The sequence below is a fragment of the Diceros bicornis genome, chromosome 6 (assembly GCF_020826845.1).
Source record: "Diceros bicornis minor isolate mBicDic1 chromosome 6, mDicBic1.mat.cur, whole genome shotgun sequence".
Taxonomy (NCBI): Eukaryota; Metazoa; Chordata; class Mammalia; order Perissodactyla; family Rhinocerotidae; genus Diceros; species Diceros bicornis.
In genome coordinates this window covers 5,010,085-5,024,815 of record NC_080745.1, presented here as the reverse complement: position 1 = coordinate 5,024,815, position 14,731 = coordinate 5,010,085, and the positions used below count along the sequence as shown (strand labels likewise).

Sequence of the window (14,731 nt, the reverse complement as noted above, 5' to 3'; positions counted from 1 at the left end):
TGCGAGTGCTCTTCTGCTGGTGACCCGGGTTCGGATCCCAGTGCGCACCGATGCACTGCTTGTCAGGCCATGCTGTGGCGGCGTCCCATATAAAGTGGAAGAAGATGGGCATGGATGTTAGTCCAGGGCCAGTCTTCCTCAGCAAAAAGAGAAGGATTGGCAGATGTTAGCTCAGGGCTGATCTTCCTCACAAAAAAAAAAAAAAAGAGCACAGAAGTTTCAGCTGAAGTCAAGAGAGGTGAAGTGAGTTCCCCACGTCACACAGCGCGGTATGAACAGAGACTCTGTTAGAACCTGGGTCCTCTGACTCTCCAGAGTTCTTTCCTCTACTCCTCCCCTGCCCAGGTGCTACACCACCTCAAGCCAGAGTGATGGGGAGTGAGACCATGTTAGATACCAGATGATGCTGGGAGTTTCCAGGAATAGTTTGGGTCTTCCCGGAGCTCCTCTCTGTCCCTGCCCTCCTGGCCCTCAGGATCTGCCATACGCCTGAGTCTTGACAACGTACAGCTAGGGGAGACCTTGGCAAATGCTTCAGATGGGCCAACGGCCCTTCCTTTCTGTAGGAGGAGCAGCTGGGGCAGGAGCCATGCTGCTGTGCTATTTGGCCCTCACCCTCATATTGCTGGCAGTTTCTGGCATCAAGTGTGATGTGAAGGAAGTTTGTGCTGGAAGCCCTGGCAGTCCTGGAACTCCGGGATCCCATGGCCTGCCTGGCCGAGATGGGCGAGATGGTATCAAAGGAGACCCTGGACCTCCAGGTACTAGATAAGGGTCAGTGATCTTTCAGAAGGCCTGTCTCTGCAGGGCTCTGGGCTGGGTCCAAGGGTCAGCTAGATGGTGGGATGTGGTGGAAGTTTCTTGGGGGCCTTAGACTGGAGCAGCCCTGGAGGGTCCTTCCTCAAAGTACCCATGGAGTGACGGGTAAGTCAGCCTGGCTGATCATGGAGGTCCAGTCATATCAGCTCCAACTCAGTTGTGGGTGATAGGTACCATACATCCATGTCCCCCTCTCTCTGCAGGCCCCATGGGCCCCCCTGGAGGAATGCCAGGCCCCCCTGGCCGTGATGGGCCAATTGGAGCCCCTGGTGCCGCTGGAGAGCGTGGAGACAAGGGAGAGCCTGGCGAGAGGGGCCCTCCAGGTGAGCAGGGTGGGGCAAGTGGGCAGTGGCAGCATGGGCACAGTGCCTGTGGAGGCCCCCAAAGGGCATATTGCTCAACCTAAATAAGAGCATATGAGGTTGAGGAGAGACATCTGGATCTGGGTAGGAGGCCACAAGGCAGGGACTGACGGGTGTTAGAAGTGCTCCATGCATCACAACTGCTGATGGGGAGACACAGGGTGTCAGGTGTGGCAAATGGGACAGCACTGGGAGGCAGGGGAGGCACTTCCTAGGGTTAAGGCACTGGGGGCATTCTGAGGAGTGTGGGGTTATACAGACCAAGGATCCAGGCAGATGGTATGATTGGGAGCCCCCTTCCCCCCACAGAGGGGAACCCTGAAGTTCTGAGTAGTAATCAAGATCCATCAGGAGAGTGCAGATGGAACCACGTTTGCCCTTGGTGGAGGGTGGCAGAGGGGGCCCTGCCCAGAAACCACACAAGCCCACACAAGTGGGCAGACAGAGCCATTAAAGGATGTGGCAGGAAAGAAGAGCAGGGAGGGGGCTCAGCAAGTGCAGGGCTGCATTAAAGGACAAGTGTGTCTGAGTGTCACGGACCCCTATAACTTGGGGCCTGGGAAGTGGGCATGGACAGGCTGGCAGCTGGCATAACACCTGCTTGGCAGCAAGGGTCTTTGTTGGCTTGCCCCTCATCCTGGGTGGGGGTCTGTCTACAGGACTTCCAGCTTATCTAGATGAGGAGCTCCAAACCACACTCCACGACTTCAGACATCAGATCCTGCAGTTGATGGGCGGTAAGGGAACCCCTTGAGGCCTTATAGGGTAGGGGGTCTGCCATAAGTTCCCCTCATCCTCAGCACCAGGCTCCAGAACTGCTTGATAAACAGTTGTGGACATGCAGGTTTTGGGGAAAAGAATGATGCTTCGTATTTCTGATGTTCTGGAACGGCCCAGAGGAGGCAGAAGTAGACATGGATTAGCTCGCTGTGTCCTGGGGAAGAAAGTTCTCTGCCTATCATGTTTTCTATTGAATATCAGGAAATTGCACAGTTTCTGGCACATAATAGACAGGCAATAAGTAATTGTTCAATGGATAAATGAATGAATGAGTGAATAGAATGGTGAGAGCATAGAGGGGAATTTAGAAAGACTAGGTTTGCAAGAGGGAGGGAAGACAGAGAGAGAGGCAGAGATGAAGAGATTGGAGAAAGCATAAAGTAGAGAGCCCAAGTGAGGGAAAAGGACTCAGAGACAAAGAAGTCAGCGGCCTGACCCGGATTCCTGTGCTCTCAGTCCTCAGTCTGCAGGGGTCCATGCTGGCAGTGGGAGAGAAGGTCTTCTCCACCAGTGGGCAGTCGGTTGATTTTGATGCCATCAGAGAGTCATGTGCCAGAGTTGGCGGCCGCATTGCTGTCCCGAGGAATCCAGAGGAGAATGAGGCCATTGCAAGCATTGTGAAGAAGCACAATACTTATGCCTACCTGGGCCTGGAAGAGGGCCCCACCCCTGGAGACTTCTACTACTTGGATGGGGCTCCTGTGAATTACACCAACTGGTACTCAGGGGAACCCAGGGGTCGTGGCAAAGAGAAGTGTGTGGAGATGTACACAGATGGGCAGTGGAATGACAAGAGCTGCCTGCAGTACCGACTGGCCATCTGCGAGTTTTGAGCAGGCACTGAGGCCACAGGATATATAGGGTCCTGCCTTGCCTTTCAGCCTCCATCCTGAGGATCCACCTTATCTATGAGATGCTGTAACTCCTTTTCAACAAAATTTTTTTGTGGCTATTAGAGTTGGAGGCATTCTTAGCCACTCCACTCCCCGGGTGGGCCCTGACTCCTCCCACATGATCACTAATCAGTCTGACACTCCCCTGGGGCCCTTTCTCAGCACTGCACTCTAGGCAGCCACTCTAGCTTTGCCCTTTGGCGAGAGATGGATACTTCCTTCTTATTCTTCTTGTCCAATTCCTTCATTTATAGATGGCAACATGAGGTCCTGGGATGGAAGGACCCTCCACACACACAGAGGGTGCCTGCTTCCAGGCTCCCTCTACTCTTTCTCTGCAGCCTACCACCTGCTCAGCCTCAAGATTTAGCAATTCTGATCAAGCATAATGATAGAGACAGGCATACTTCTGGGAAATTCCAAATGTGTGGACGTAAGGCCACATCTGGGATTATCTGGCAGCCTGGGGCCTCTGGGAGCACACCTGGTCATTCTCTCCATGCGGTCAGAAGGCCAGGTGGTGCTCCAGCATGGTGGAGGCCAACCCAACCCTAGTGATTGTCATGTATTATCCAATTCCTCGAGTCTTGGGGTACCAACTCAACTCCCTGACATAAAAGCAGCCAGCCTACATCTCCAGGGAAGATCTCGCCCACCACCCCAGACATAACCCAAGAAACTTCCTGCTGTTGGACAAATCTCCACACCACTCGCCATACAACTGACTATTGAGCACATACTACATGCTAAGTACCTTGACAAGCACTTCCAATACATCTTATAAAATATTATTTAATTTTTACACAATGCCATGGGACCAGCATTATTTCCCCCATTTTCTATATGAGGATACTGAAACTTAGAGATGTTAAATGTTTTGAGTTTTATTACATGGAGCACATGGCAGAGGCTAGATTCAAATCCATCCACCTGGACCTGAAGCTCATGCTCATAACCACCCCACCCTCTCGCTGAACAGAGATGATTTAAGTGTAATAAATCATTAATATGTTAACATAAATCATTGTTTTGGTTCTAAGATACATCACATTTCTGTATTGTTGTAAATCAAATTAACTCTGGCTCTGAGCCCCCACTTACCTGAAAAATGGAAAATTCAATCTCAGATTATGCTTTCTTTGTTGGGTGGGAGGGGCAAACTTGTCTCCACCCTCAGTTTGTATGGGCACATGGAGAACTACAGAAAACATCTGAAAGAACATATGGGCATCTGTGTTGGTGGCTGGCATTAAGATAACTCCTGCTCTAAGTCCATATGGTCCATTTGTGGATGGTGAGTCATGCCTTCCATTCCCCACTCAGCCACGTGGATGTTTTCTGTAGCCTGAAGGTGGAATTGTTCAGGGCTATGTCCTAGACCTCTGTGAGCCACCTCAGTCTCAGGTCTGTGTGGAAAGGGACCATGGCCCCACACCCCAGAGCTGTGTGGGAATCAGACCATGTCCCTGCTTTCTTGAGGAGACAACCACATATATGTCCCATCTCCAGAAGAGTCCCTACTTCTCCCACCTTCACATCTTTAAACATTTTCCCCCATCGCATATACTTCTTTTCCTGGGCAAGAAGAATCACTGGATCAAAACCCACAAAACCAGATAGGAATGAGCAGAAATATTTCTCATTCTTTCATGAATGTTAATTTTTAATCTGGTCACCCTGCCACATGTGCTTAGAGCACAGCACACAAATTAGTGAGTCTTCCCCCAAACTCAAAAAAAGCAAGAAGGAGAAGCATATTTTCCATATTTTACAGATGAACAGTCCAAGCCTCTGAAAACTGATGTCTTCTCATTTCTTGTTAGGTTTATTTTTACTTAGTTTATGGTATTATTTGCTATTGTTACTATATTATTTTTATCACATTTTAAATTAATTATTGCTAGCTTATAAGAAACTATTGGTTTATTTTTGTTGATCTTATATCTAACCATCTTTTAGGATTCTCATTTTCCCCCTAATTTTTCTAATATAATTGATTCTCTTATATTTTATAAATATATAATTTTATTTACAAATGACAGAAGTGTTGCCTGTTCCTTATGATATTTATATTTATTATATGTCATTATTATCTTTTTAGAGGAGCTAAGAGCCCCTATATATTGTTGGAGACACTCAATGATAAATGATATTTCTTTTGAGGCACTGAATGTATAATGGGAACACTTCCAAGATTTCACCATGGAAAATATTGCTTGTTTTAGGTTTCTGATGGATACATTTTATCAAGGCAAAGAAGTTCCTTCTGTTTTTGTGGTTTGCTGAGATTCATTTTCTCCTGAATATTTTTTGAGGGCATTTCCTTTGTTCTGTTAACATCACAGGCTGTCAGTGTGAATTATTTCCGATTCCTGGGAGCTAGCCTCTAGAGCCGTCAGGTGAGACTAAGAGGCTCTAAGTGCCTCATCTGTTAGGGTTGAAGGAAAGCCCCAGGGATCCCACCATGGAAATTGCAAGGAGGGGCTGTTCAGCATGAATGGCTTAGTAATTCCCATTTCCTTAGCTAGTATAAAGAAGACTAAAGAAGGGAAAGGAGGCTGACCCACGTTGGGTGACATTTGTACTCTCATAGTGAAAATTATCTCTTCCTCTCTTCTCCCTGTGTAGTGGGCGAGGGGACTGTCCTCCTCCTAATCCTTGCAAGTAGGAATGCCCAAATTACTTCACCTTCTCTGATTAACTCACCTAAGGCAGGAATTGGGGATTCTCTCCTGTTCAAAAATTCCTGTGGCCGGCCTGGTGGCGTAATGGTTAAGCTTGTGCGCTCCACTTCGGTGGCCTGGGGTTCACAAGTTTGAATCCCGGGCGGGGACCAATGCACTGGTCTTCAAGCCATGTGTGGCAGCGTCCCATATACAAAATAGAGGAAGATGAGCACAGATGTTAGCTCAAAGCCAATCTTCCTCACACACACAAAAAATTGCTGAAGTACTGAACCAGCAAAAGTCCTGATCACGCTGAGGCATGGGGAGATGGAGGAGGGGGAAAATAGAACTGTGAACAGGAGTGTTCTGGGGCAATGTGGATTTCCACCACTTGGATGGAGTTTCCCAGGGGCTGTGTGAATGTCAATGTCATGGAAGCTAGCTAGGTTTTAAACCTACTCATGAGCAGGTTGCTGCTTTGAACATAAGGATTCGAAGAACAGGAGACTAAGAATTGAAATGTCCACTGATGTGATGTTGAGGGTAGGGAGCATGCAGCTGGAGGCTCTTACAGAGTTCCTGAGAGGAGCTGTCATTTGTAATTGGTCATACAAAGGGACCCAACAACCAGTTAGGATGGGATGAGAAGCAGCGGAGTCCCCATTGACACATGGTTCTTCCTGTAAACAGGTATTTCACCCTTAGCACCATCACTCTCTTTATCCCCTCTCCCCCCTCACACAAAGAAATAAGAGATAAGGCCACTGCCCACCCTTCACTTCAAGAACCCACCGCTCTATGACCAGGGTGGTGACGAATCAGAGATGAAACTGAGCTTGTAATGACAAAACTGGAAGAGAGTAATAATTTGTTTGGACTATGTTTTAAATAAACCCTAGAAAGTTTGCATTGCAGGGGTCTGGGAAGAATATGTATGAAGAATTTTGAGACCATGTTTAGTTTTGAGAACAAGGTGAGCTTCAAGCTTCAGGATTGTACCTATCTGCATTAAGACTCTTAAATTTGTTACACATTAAATTAATAAGTCACAGGAATTCAATTTTTGATGTTGAACCATCCTTGCGTTCCTGGGATACACCCTGTTTGGTCTAATGGCGGATACTCTCATCACACTTACTATGTGCCAGGCACTATACTTGTATTAACCCATGTAGTCCTCATTAACCGTATTAGGTAGATGCTATTATTATCCCCCATTTACAAATAAAAATATTGAGGCACATAGAGGTTAAAGTGTTTTGCCAAAGATTGTGCAGACAGTTCATGGTAGATCTGGACTATGAATACAGGAAGTCAGATTCCAGAGACTGTGCTGTTAACCACGAACGCATGGTTGGACTTTAATAGCTATTTTTCACTTCAGGCTTGCAGCTGGGTTTATGTCTGCTCCACATCATTTCATTATTCTGATATAAGTGGCTACCAGGGACATATTCTTCCCCATGATTGGGAAAAACAAGAAGAGGCCAGGTTAAACCTGCAAACACATTTAAAGCTACTGCTCCCTTCTTGTCTGCTCATAGTCACATGGCCAAGCGAAATATCAAAGGGGCTGGGGTGTTTACTCTACATATTCTAGTGGGAGGCTCTGCAAAGTACCATGGCAAAGGGCATGGATATATAATTCTCTGATAAGAAGAAGTGAAAAATCAGGAACAATAACCCAAACTCCTATGGTCATATTTGTCAAATTTATTATTTTGTTTTGCAAAGAACCAGTTATAATTTATATTATTATTAGCTCTCTAGTTGTTTCCTTATTCACTAATTTTATTATTTAATTTTTAGTTATTTCTCATTTATTATTCCTTATTTATACTGTCTTTTAAAAAATATCAATTTATCTGTTGCATAGAGTCGACTGTCCTTGGCGGACTATTTTTGAGGCTTGTTATATCAGTCAGCTTTCACTCTGCTTATTTCCTACTGTGTTTGGTAATTTTTACAGAGTGAACTCAAATTTACCTGATTTCCATCTGAGAAAATCCTGAGGAGCCCGAGTGAAGGGTAAGGTCCTCCACTGCTTTTACGTCCCCATGGTGCACAAGGTTCTGAGGAGCTGGGACACTTGAAAAACAATTTTTCATCTTGGCATAAATAGCAAAATTTGATAATAATAATCATAGCAAGATAATAATAACATACGTTCAAGCCTGAGATCTATGAGAGGACAGACTTACGGGTATGCATCCTTAAGGGAGTGTTTTTTCCCCACCAGTCAAAGCTTTCTTACTGTCCCTTTGCTCACAGTGCACATCTCTCCCTCCTCCTGCCTTATCCTCTCCCCTCCTTCCCAAGCCACCCTTCCTCTAAGTCTGTAGCACATATAGAATCCTGGCTTTATGTAATCTCTCAGTTTCAAATTTCCACCTTTCTGGGAAGCCTGTCCATTTACTGTATGGGTTGAATATTCCTTGTCCTCTGAGCCTATGGACCCTTCAAAATTGTGTCAATGGCATCAGGAAACACAGCCCTGAGAGGGGTCTTCTTTGCAATGGGCCCCCTCTTAGTGCCTGGCAGGATCCTCTACAACAGGAACGTGGGAGGACTGCTAAACAGGGCATGGGCTTCCATACACATGGGGTGATGACCCTTGAAAAACCAAAACGCCAATCACCAGGCAGAGTCCAAGAGAAGTGGCCTGGCTCCCTGCTCCCCACCAGGGATAAAGCAAACCTCTCGAGTTGTTTGGTAAGGCTTAATGTTTCAAAGAGTGAAAAGTTTGGAATCAAAGATCATGTCAGGGACTTGAAAACAGCCACTCAATCAGGCTCTGGACTCTCCTGGAAACCCAGGCGTGGAGGAGCCATGGACTGGTCTGGTATCTGCCCCTGCTCATGGTCTCTTTTCTCTCCTCCTCTCTCAATGGACCCTTCCTGTGTGCCCAGCCCCGGGCTACACCCTAGAGACAAGGAGGTGAATCAAACACAGCTCCTGTCCTAGAAAAGCAAAAACATGGAGAAAGTGGACGCTGATGACAGCTCTAGCTGGAGAGAGGTCAAGAGGGCTGCTTTGAGGGCATGATACTGGAGGATTCATTCGTTCTGTAAATGTTTATTGACCATTGACTCTGTTTCCAGGCACTCTTCTAGGTGGGGCTACAACAGCCGCGAACAAGACCCCTTTTCTGATGAAGTTCCTGTTCTACAGGAGTGGGGGGTGTGTCAATAAATATGCAACCGAACAGATAAGACAATTTTACACAGAGATAAGTTATAGGCAGAGAATTGAAACGAGGATTACAATTTCATGATAGAGTGGCTACTTAAAATTAAATTAGGTTAGGGAAAGCCCTTTCTCCAGAGATAATATTTAAGCTGAAATCTGAATGACAACAAACAATTATGCCATGATAGAGGGAAGTTTTCTGGGCAGAAACAGCTCATGCAAATGCCCACATTCAGCTTTGAATTTAAGTTATCTACAAATACCTCTTCCCCTTGTGCCTAGCCCTGTGACATGCCCAACAAAGACAGTGGATAAATGTTCTGCATGAGAAGGAGGAACGAGGTGACTCAGCATTGTACGTCTTTAATCTCTTCTCCAGCCCCCCATCCCCGAGTAAACTAAACACAAATTGAGGGGTGGACTAGTCAGAGCGACTGATACAGAGGGGTGTGCCTGTGCATGTGTGTATGCCTGTGTGTGCATGAGTGTGTGTTTGTTGGTAGAATGTCCATGTGTGTCTCTTCTAGAAAAAAATACCTGGAGGGAATTATCCCAATAATCTGTGATTCTAGAGGATCTGAGTTGCCGAGCTGTAGAGATGGATGTGTGGGAGGGGTCAGTAGAAAGAGAAGTTTAGGGTATTAGAGTAGTAAGCTGTCCAGTGCTATGTTGGAGACCCCACCACTGCCCTGCGGAGCTGCCCAGCATAAAGCAGTTCTAAGGATGGTTGCTCATTTATCTGGGGTTGAAGGCCAGTCCGGCACTGTCCCTGGTTACCAGGCTAATTGGGCCTGATAGTGGTGAGGCATTTGCCAGAGGCCCGGGCTGGAGGACCAGCTTCCCTGCCACAGCCTCCGTGCTCTGAGGGAGCCCTAGTAAGTCATTTCTGGAGGACAGAGGTGGGGGCCTGGGCCAAGAGTCTGGCCACTCAACTTGATTCTGGTGAGGTCCAGGCAGGGGCTTTGGTAGGGTTGTCAAGCCCACTCAGGGCCTCTGTCTCTGACCTGGGGCATTTGTGTCCTTCCTGGATCCACTCGACCATCTGCAAACTGAAGGGTGGTCTTTTCAGCCAAAGGGAAGAATGGAAGTGAGGTGTGTATGCCAGAAACATGTTGAAGCCCTGACCTTGACCTTCAGCATGATCAGGGGAGGTAAAAACAGGAAAGATAGAAAGAAGAAAGGTAGAGAAAAATGTGATCCAAAAAGTTCCCTTCCAACTCGCTACTTCTCACTGAGTCCTGGAGGAAGAGAAGGGTTAAGGGAGCTGACTGGCCAGGGTAGGCAAGAGCAGATGCAATAGTTATGCAGCAAGGGCCAGGGACGTTAGGATTAGAGGAAAGAAAGGAGCAGAGGGAGAGGCCCATGGGGGCTGGGCCGGCTGGATGAGAATCTGACAGCTGGATGGGGGCTCAGAGCTGGGGAGGTATCTGGACAGCATGCAGAGAATCCTGCCAGGAGAAGGAGAAGGAGCTGACATCCTGCCGGGGCCAGCATGAACAGAAATTTTAGGAGCCTGGGTTCTGGCTGGCAAAAATGGCCTCTCAATGAAAAATCTCAAACCAAGGGAAGGAGGCAAATCTAAGTCTCATCTAGCCAGGATCAATGACCAAAGAAGGTTCCATTCTGAGGGTGAGAACCCTGCCTCAGGGCATTCTGGGTCCTGAGCCCCCAGCAAGTGCCCGTCACAAAATAGAGACTTTATACAAAATGATTGACAGGCTATTGGGGAAACAGCTGTGGTTCTGAGGGTAGCTGGGGCCCTGGAGTGTAAAAAACAGAGATTTTTATGTGAAATGAGAGAATGGATGTTGTAAACCAGGTCAGGCCAAGAAATAGGTCTTGTGGGACTTTGGGTCACCTGCTATAGTTTGAGTCTAGCTCTAGGACCCACAGGAAGGGTAAAGGGGAGAAACTGAGACTCCCTTGGCCCTCAAGAAAGGGAGGCAAGAAAGAGGAGCCAAAGCTCACACAGACAAGGAGCTTTGTGCCTTTGTGCCAGCCCACCAGAAACAGGGCTAATCTGTCATTTCCAGACCCTGTGGGCTCTCATGCACAGGGACTACCTAACCCACTAGGCCTTGTACTCATAGGGCACTGGGGGCCCAGGGAGAATGGGCCCTGTTATATTACTCTTGCATCTGCCTTTGTTCTAACACTGATCTAACTTTAATACTTTTCACTTGTCTGTCTCCCTCGTAGCCTGGGAGTAACTCAGAGCTGAGGGCTGTGATGTTCCCCTCTATGTGGCTGCCCAGGCACAGGGCCCAGCACACCTGAAGTCATAGTAAACGCTGACTAAACAAGATGAGATAGAATCATTTTCCTTGACTTTCTCCACTCTAAGGTAAGGACCATGTTCCTATTTTCATCACTTCCTGTCCTTCGCCTTTGTGTGGTGGCTGTGTCCGGCTCAGAAACAAAAACCTGTGAAGATGCCCAGAAGACCTGTTCAGTGATTACCTGTGGCATCCCCATCACCAACGGCACCACAGGCAGAGATGGGCGAGATGGACCCAAGGGAGAAAAGGGGGAACCAGGTATGAGACTGGCTGCTCTGATTTCTTAAAACTTTACCCTCGACGAGAGACTCTTCCCTATAAGGGATCTAGCACAGACATGTGAGGAGGCTCACCTTCCATTAGGGTGGATGATGATTCACTCAGAATCATTCCTGTAAAAGGTCATTCTCTCCAGAACAAAGGTGGTTCTCCAGGATCCCATATGTCCACACAGGAAGTGGAAATGTGTGTTTGTCCATAGAGGGAGGTGTCCCGCCTGCTCAGGGGCTGGCCCTCAGGACAGGCTGTCCCCTGGGATGCAAGAAGATCTTTCTTCTTTGGGTCACCACTAGTTCGCTGATGGTTTCCTGGGGTCAATGTGAATCGAGTATTGAGCTTTTGGAGAAAAAGAATGAACATCAGCCACTGAGTCACGTTTCCCTTGTCTTTCAACAGGGCAAGGGCTCAGAGGCCTGAAGGGCCCCCCAGGGAAGTTGGGGCCCCAAGGAAATATAGGGTTTCCTGGGTTACCAGGACCAAAGGGCCGCAAAGGAGGTCGTGGAGACAGTACGGCTAAGGAGCTCACCCAGTACAGTGTGGGCTGAGGGACCCAGGGCACTGGGAATGCGAGGGCCAGGTGGGAGGTGCCCTTTCTCCTGCTGCCTTCCTGGCAGATGCCCAAGTTGCTCCCTGACCCAGCACCCCCGTTCCTCTCAGCGTTACTGGGGCCTGAGGGGTTCCGACCGGTGCCTGAGTACAGACTTCCAAATCTGCCCAGCCACTCCCTCAGCAGGCCTCTGTAGGAGGTGGGTCCTGGCTCTTCTTCAGCTGACTTGGTCTGCTGTGTGGTTCCAGGCTGTGAAGGAGAAAATGGGTCCTCTCGGGTATTGGGTTTCTGTCTATTGTCACCAGAGTAGCATGAAAATGGTCTGCCTCATGGGATCCCTAGATAATGGGAAACATCGTAGCAATTTAGGTCAGAGTAAAGTGAAGTACATTCAGTAACAACAAAAGAAAAATGATCACCTCTTGTTAATATTTATCCACTAGCCCTTCAAAATTATAAAAGTATTAAAGATTTGCCTGAAATAACAAATGAAAGAGAATAATCAAGAAAAATTTTCAAAAAAGGAGAATAATGAGTTGTGCATTTTCTTGTAAATAATTATAATATTGAACTATTTAAGCAATGTGTGAAGAAAAAAATCCATAGCTATAGTTTGTAAGTTATTATTATTATTATTAGTTCCAGAGTTATAGTTTACAAGAATTACGAAATGTATCTGGGAAGGTAGAAATACAGTTTTTTTCCCCCTGTTGCTTCTTTTTGTTTTCTTATTTTTCTGGCATAAGCATAATTTTTAGTAAGCTATATGTGTGTGTGTGTGTATGTGTGTATGTATATATATATATTTTTTTTTTTGCAAAATACTCTGCTCTCCAACTTTGAGTCTTCTTCTCAATAAATACATACTTTTCTCCCTCTTACTTTGTAGTCGCTGAGTCTAAGCTGGCTAACTTAGAGAGAGAACTAAGGCGCCTGAAATCAGAACTGGACCACATCAAAAAGTGTAAGCTTTTTTCCTGCCCCAGTGTCTTCTTGGCTGTCATCATTCTTTTCAGAGTACTCGAGGTTTTGAGGAAGATAGAAGAGAACTAATATATATATTTTTTGTTGTTTATTGCAGTAACATTGGTTTATAACGTATAAATTTCAGGTGTAGAACTAATATTTTTGAACACTTATTATATGCCAGAGCCTGTGCTAGGTTGGCATTTTCTTGTTATATGGTTTCATTCAGTCCTCTCACTACCCCTATTTGTGGGTATTAGACCCATTTTATTTACGGGTGAGAAAAAAACAGGTCCAGGAAGGGTAGATAATTCATTCAACAGTACACAGCTAGGAAATAGTGGAGGAAGGATTGCATGGAGGTCTGCTGGCTCCAGAATCTTTGGTCCTTTCTCAGCATCCACTGTTCTCAGATGGCTATCCATGATTCTTCCTTATCCTGGTGCCCAAGCCTGGCAGTAGGGCCCAAGCATGTTTCCTATGTGCTCCTACTGGGACAGTTTTTAACATATGTTTGTCTCAAGGGTGGGAATCCCAGGAGAGTTCAGGCTTTCTGCCAGGGGCTTGCTCTACAACTGAGGACTGCTTCCTTACTAGGATCTGATCTGAGGTGGTTGAGCACGGGGCTCTTTTTCAGAGTCCTGAGTTCCCAGAGAAGGACTTTTTCACCTACTATCCTGACTTGGGCTCCAAGCCAAGTTAACTTTACCCACCATTTGTGATTTCAGTGCAAACCTTCTCCTTGGGCAAAAAGTCTGGGAAGAAGCTCTATGTGACCAGTGGTGAAAAGATGACTTTTTCCAAAATGAAGGCTCTGTGTGCTGAGCTCCGGGCCACCGTGGCCACTCCTAAGAATGCCGAGAAGAACACAGACATTCAGGATGTGGTCAATGACATTGCCTTCCTGGGCATCACAGATGAGAGGACTGAAGGCCACTTTGAGCATGTGACAGGAGGGAGGCTGATCTACAGCAGCTGGAGGAGCAATGAACCCAATGACCATGGCTTGCAGGAGGATTGTGTGATCATCCCAAAGAACGGACTCTGGAATGACATCGCCTGCTCTTCCTTCTTTGAAGCCATCTGTGAATTCACAGCCTGAAGAGGAAGATTCCTCAGCCCTCTTCTTGGCTCCCTGCAGAGCTCTTTGTTGCTCTGAAAGAGAATTCAGTGCTGGTTTTCCATGCCTGGCGTTGGCTCATTCCTTCATGGGGATGGGAGGAAAATGAAGGGAATGGGATGAGGAAATGAATATATGCTGACAGAGGGGCATGAGAGTTTCTGGTCCACTCGTGGCAAAGGACACCCTCTGTCCTGCCTAAGAGCATAGCGTTGGGTCAGATTCAACCATGGAAAGGGCACAGTCAAACCCTGTCCTTTTACAATGAGGACATTGCAGCCCACCTGAGGACCAGTGGAGGACCACATCTGTGTCAGAGTAGGCAATAGATCTCAGCCTCCAAAAGATCCAATTCCTTTTTCTCCAAGTGTTGCCACTACTTGATACCAAACTCTCCTGACCTAAGTTCTTTCCCATGGCTAGCCCAGCCCTGTCTATCACATGGGTATTGTTTAAAGTTGTTCATGAGCTGCACCAGGAAACCTTTCACCACCAGACCGTAATGCCCGGTAATATCCTACATGGACAACAATTATTAGTCCCAGAAATCCCCTCACCCTGCCCAAGTGGCTGTGGCCTCCCTATAGTCACTAGGGTGATTTTGAAGACAAAAGGCAACCCTTTACTCCTGAATATTTCTAGGAGACTGACTGGATATTGTAGCATATGCTTGCAACATGGCAAGAGGCAAACAGGCAGGCAGGCTGTGTCCTTCTCCGCAGGGGATCATCAGTTTCAGTCCCTCCACATTCAGCAACCCCTTCCTTCTGTGACATCCTCATCCCCTTATAGGTCAATGGGCCCATTATTAGTAGAGACAAGAGGGAAAAC

At 47.0% G+C, this 14,731-nt stretch overlaps 2 protein-coding genes across 3 annotated transcripts; both read left to right on the top strand.

Moving 5' to 3' along the window:
- The first annotated feature begins 538 nt into the window (after positions 1–538).
- On the top strand, positions 539–2,794 carry SFTPA1 (surfactant protein A1). 2 transcript variants are annotated; one of them, XM_058542632.1, is made up of 4 exons: positions 539–761; positions 1,023–1,142; positions 1,841–1,918; positions 2,418–2,794. In XM_058542632.1, exons 1-4 carry the CDS (start codon positions 539–541, stop codon positions 2,792–2,794), a joined length of 798 nt encoding a protein of 265 aa, XP_058398615.1. The 2 variants fall into 2 exon arrangements, with proteins under 2 accessions (XP_058398615.1, XP_058398616.1); XM_058542633.1 differs by having other exon boundaries at positions 590–674; positions 1,083–1,142.
- Positions 2,795–11,062: 8,268 nt separating this feature from the next.
- Positions 11,063–13,882, top strand: LOC131406750 (mannose-binding protein A-like). Its single transcript, XM_058542631.1, has 4 exons — positions 11,063–11,246; positions 11,664–11,774; positions 12,704–12,778; positions 13,509–13,882. Exons 1-4 carry the CDS (start codon positions 11,063–11,065, stop codon positions 13,880–13,882), a joined length of 744 nt encoding a protein of 247 aa, XP_058398614.1.
- Positions 13,883–14,731: the final 849 nt, after the last annotated feature.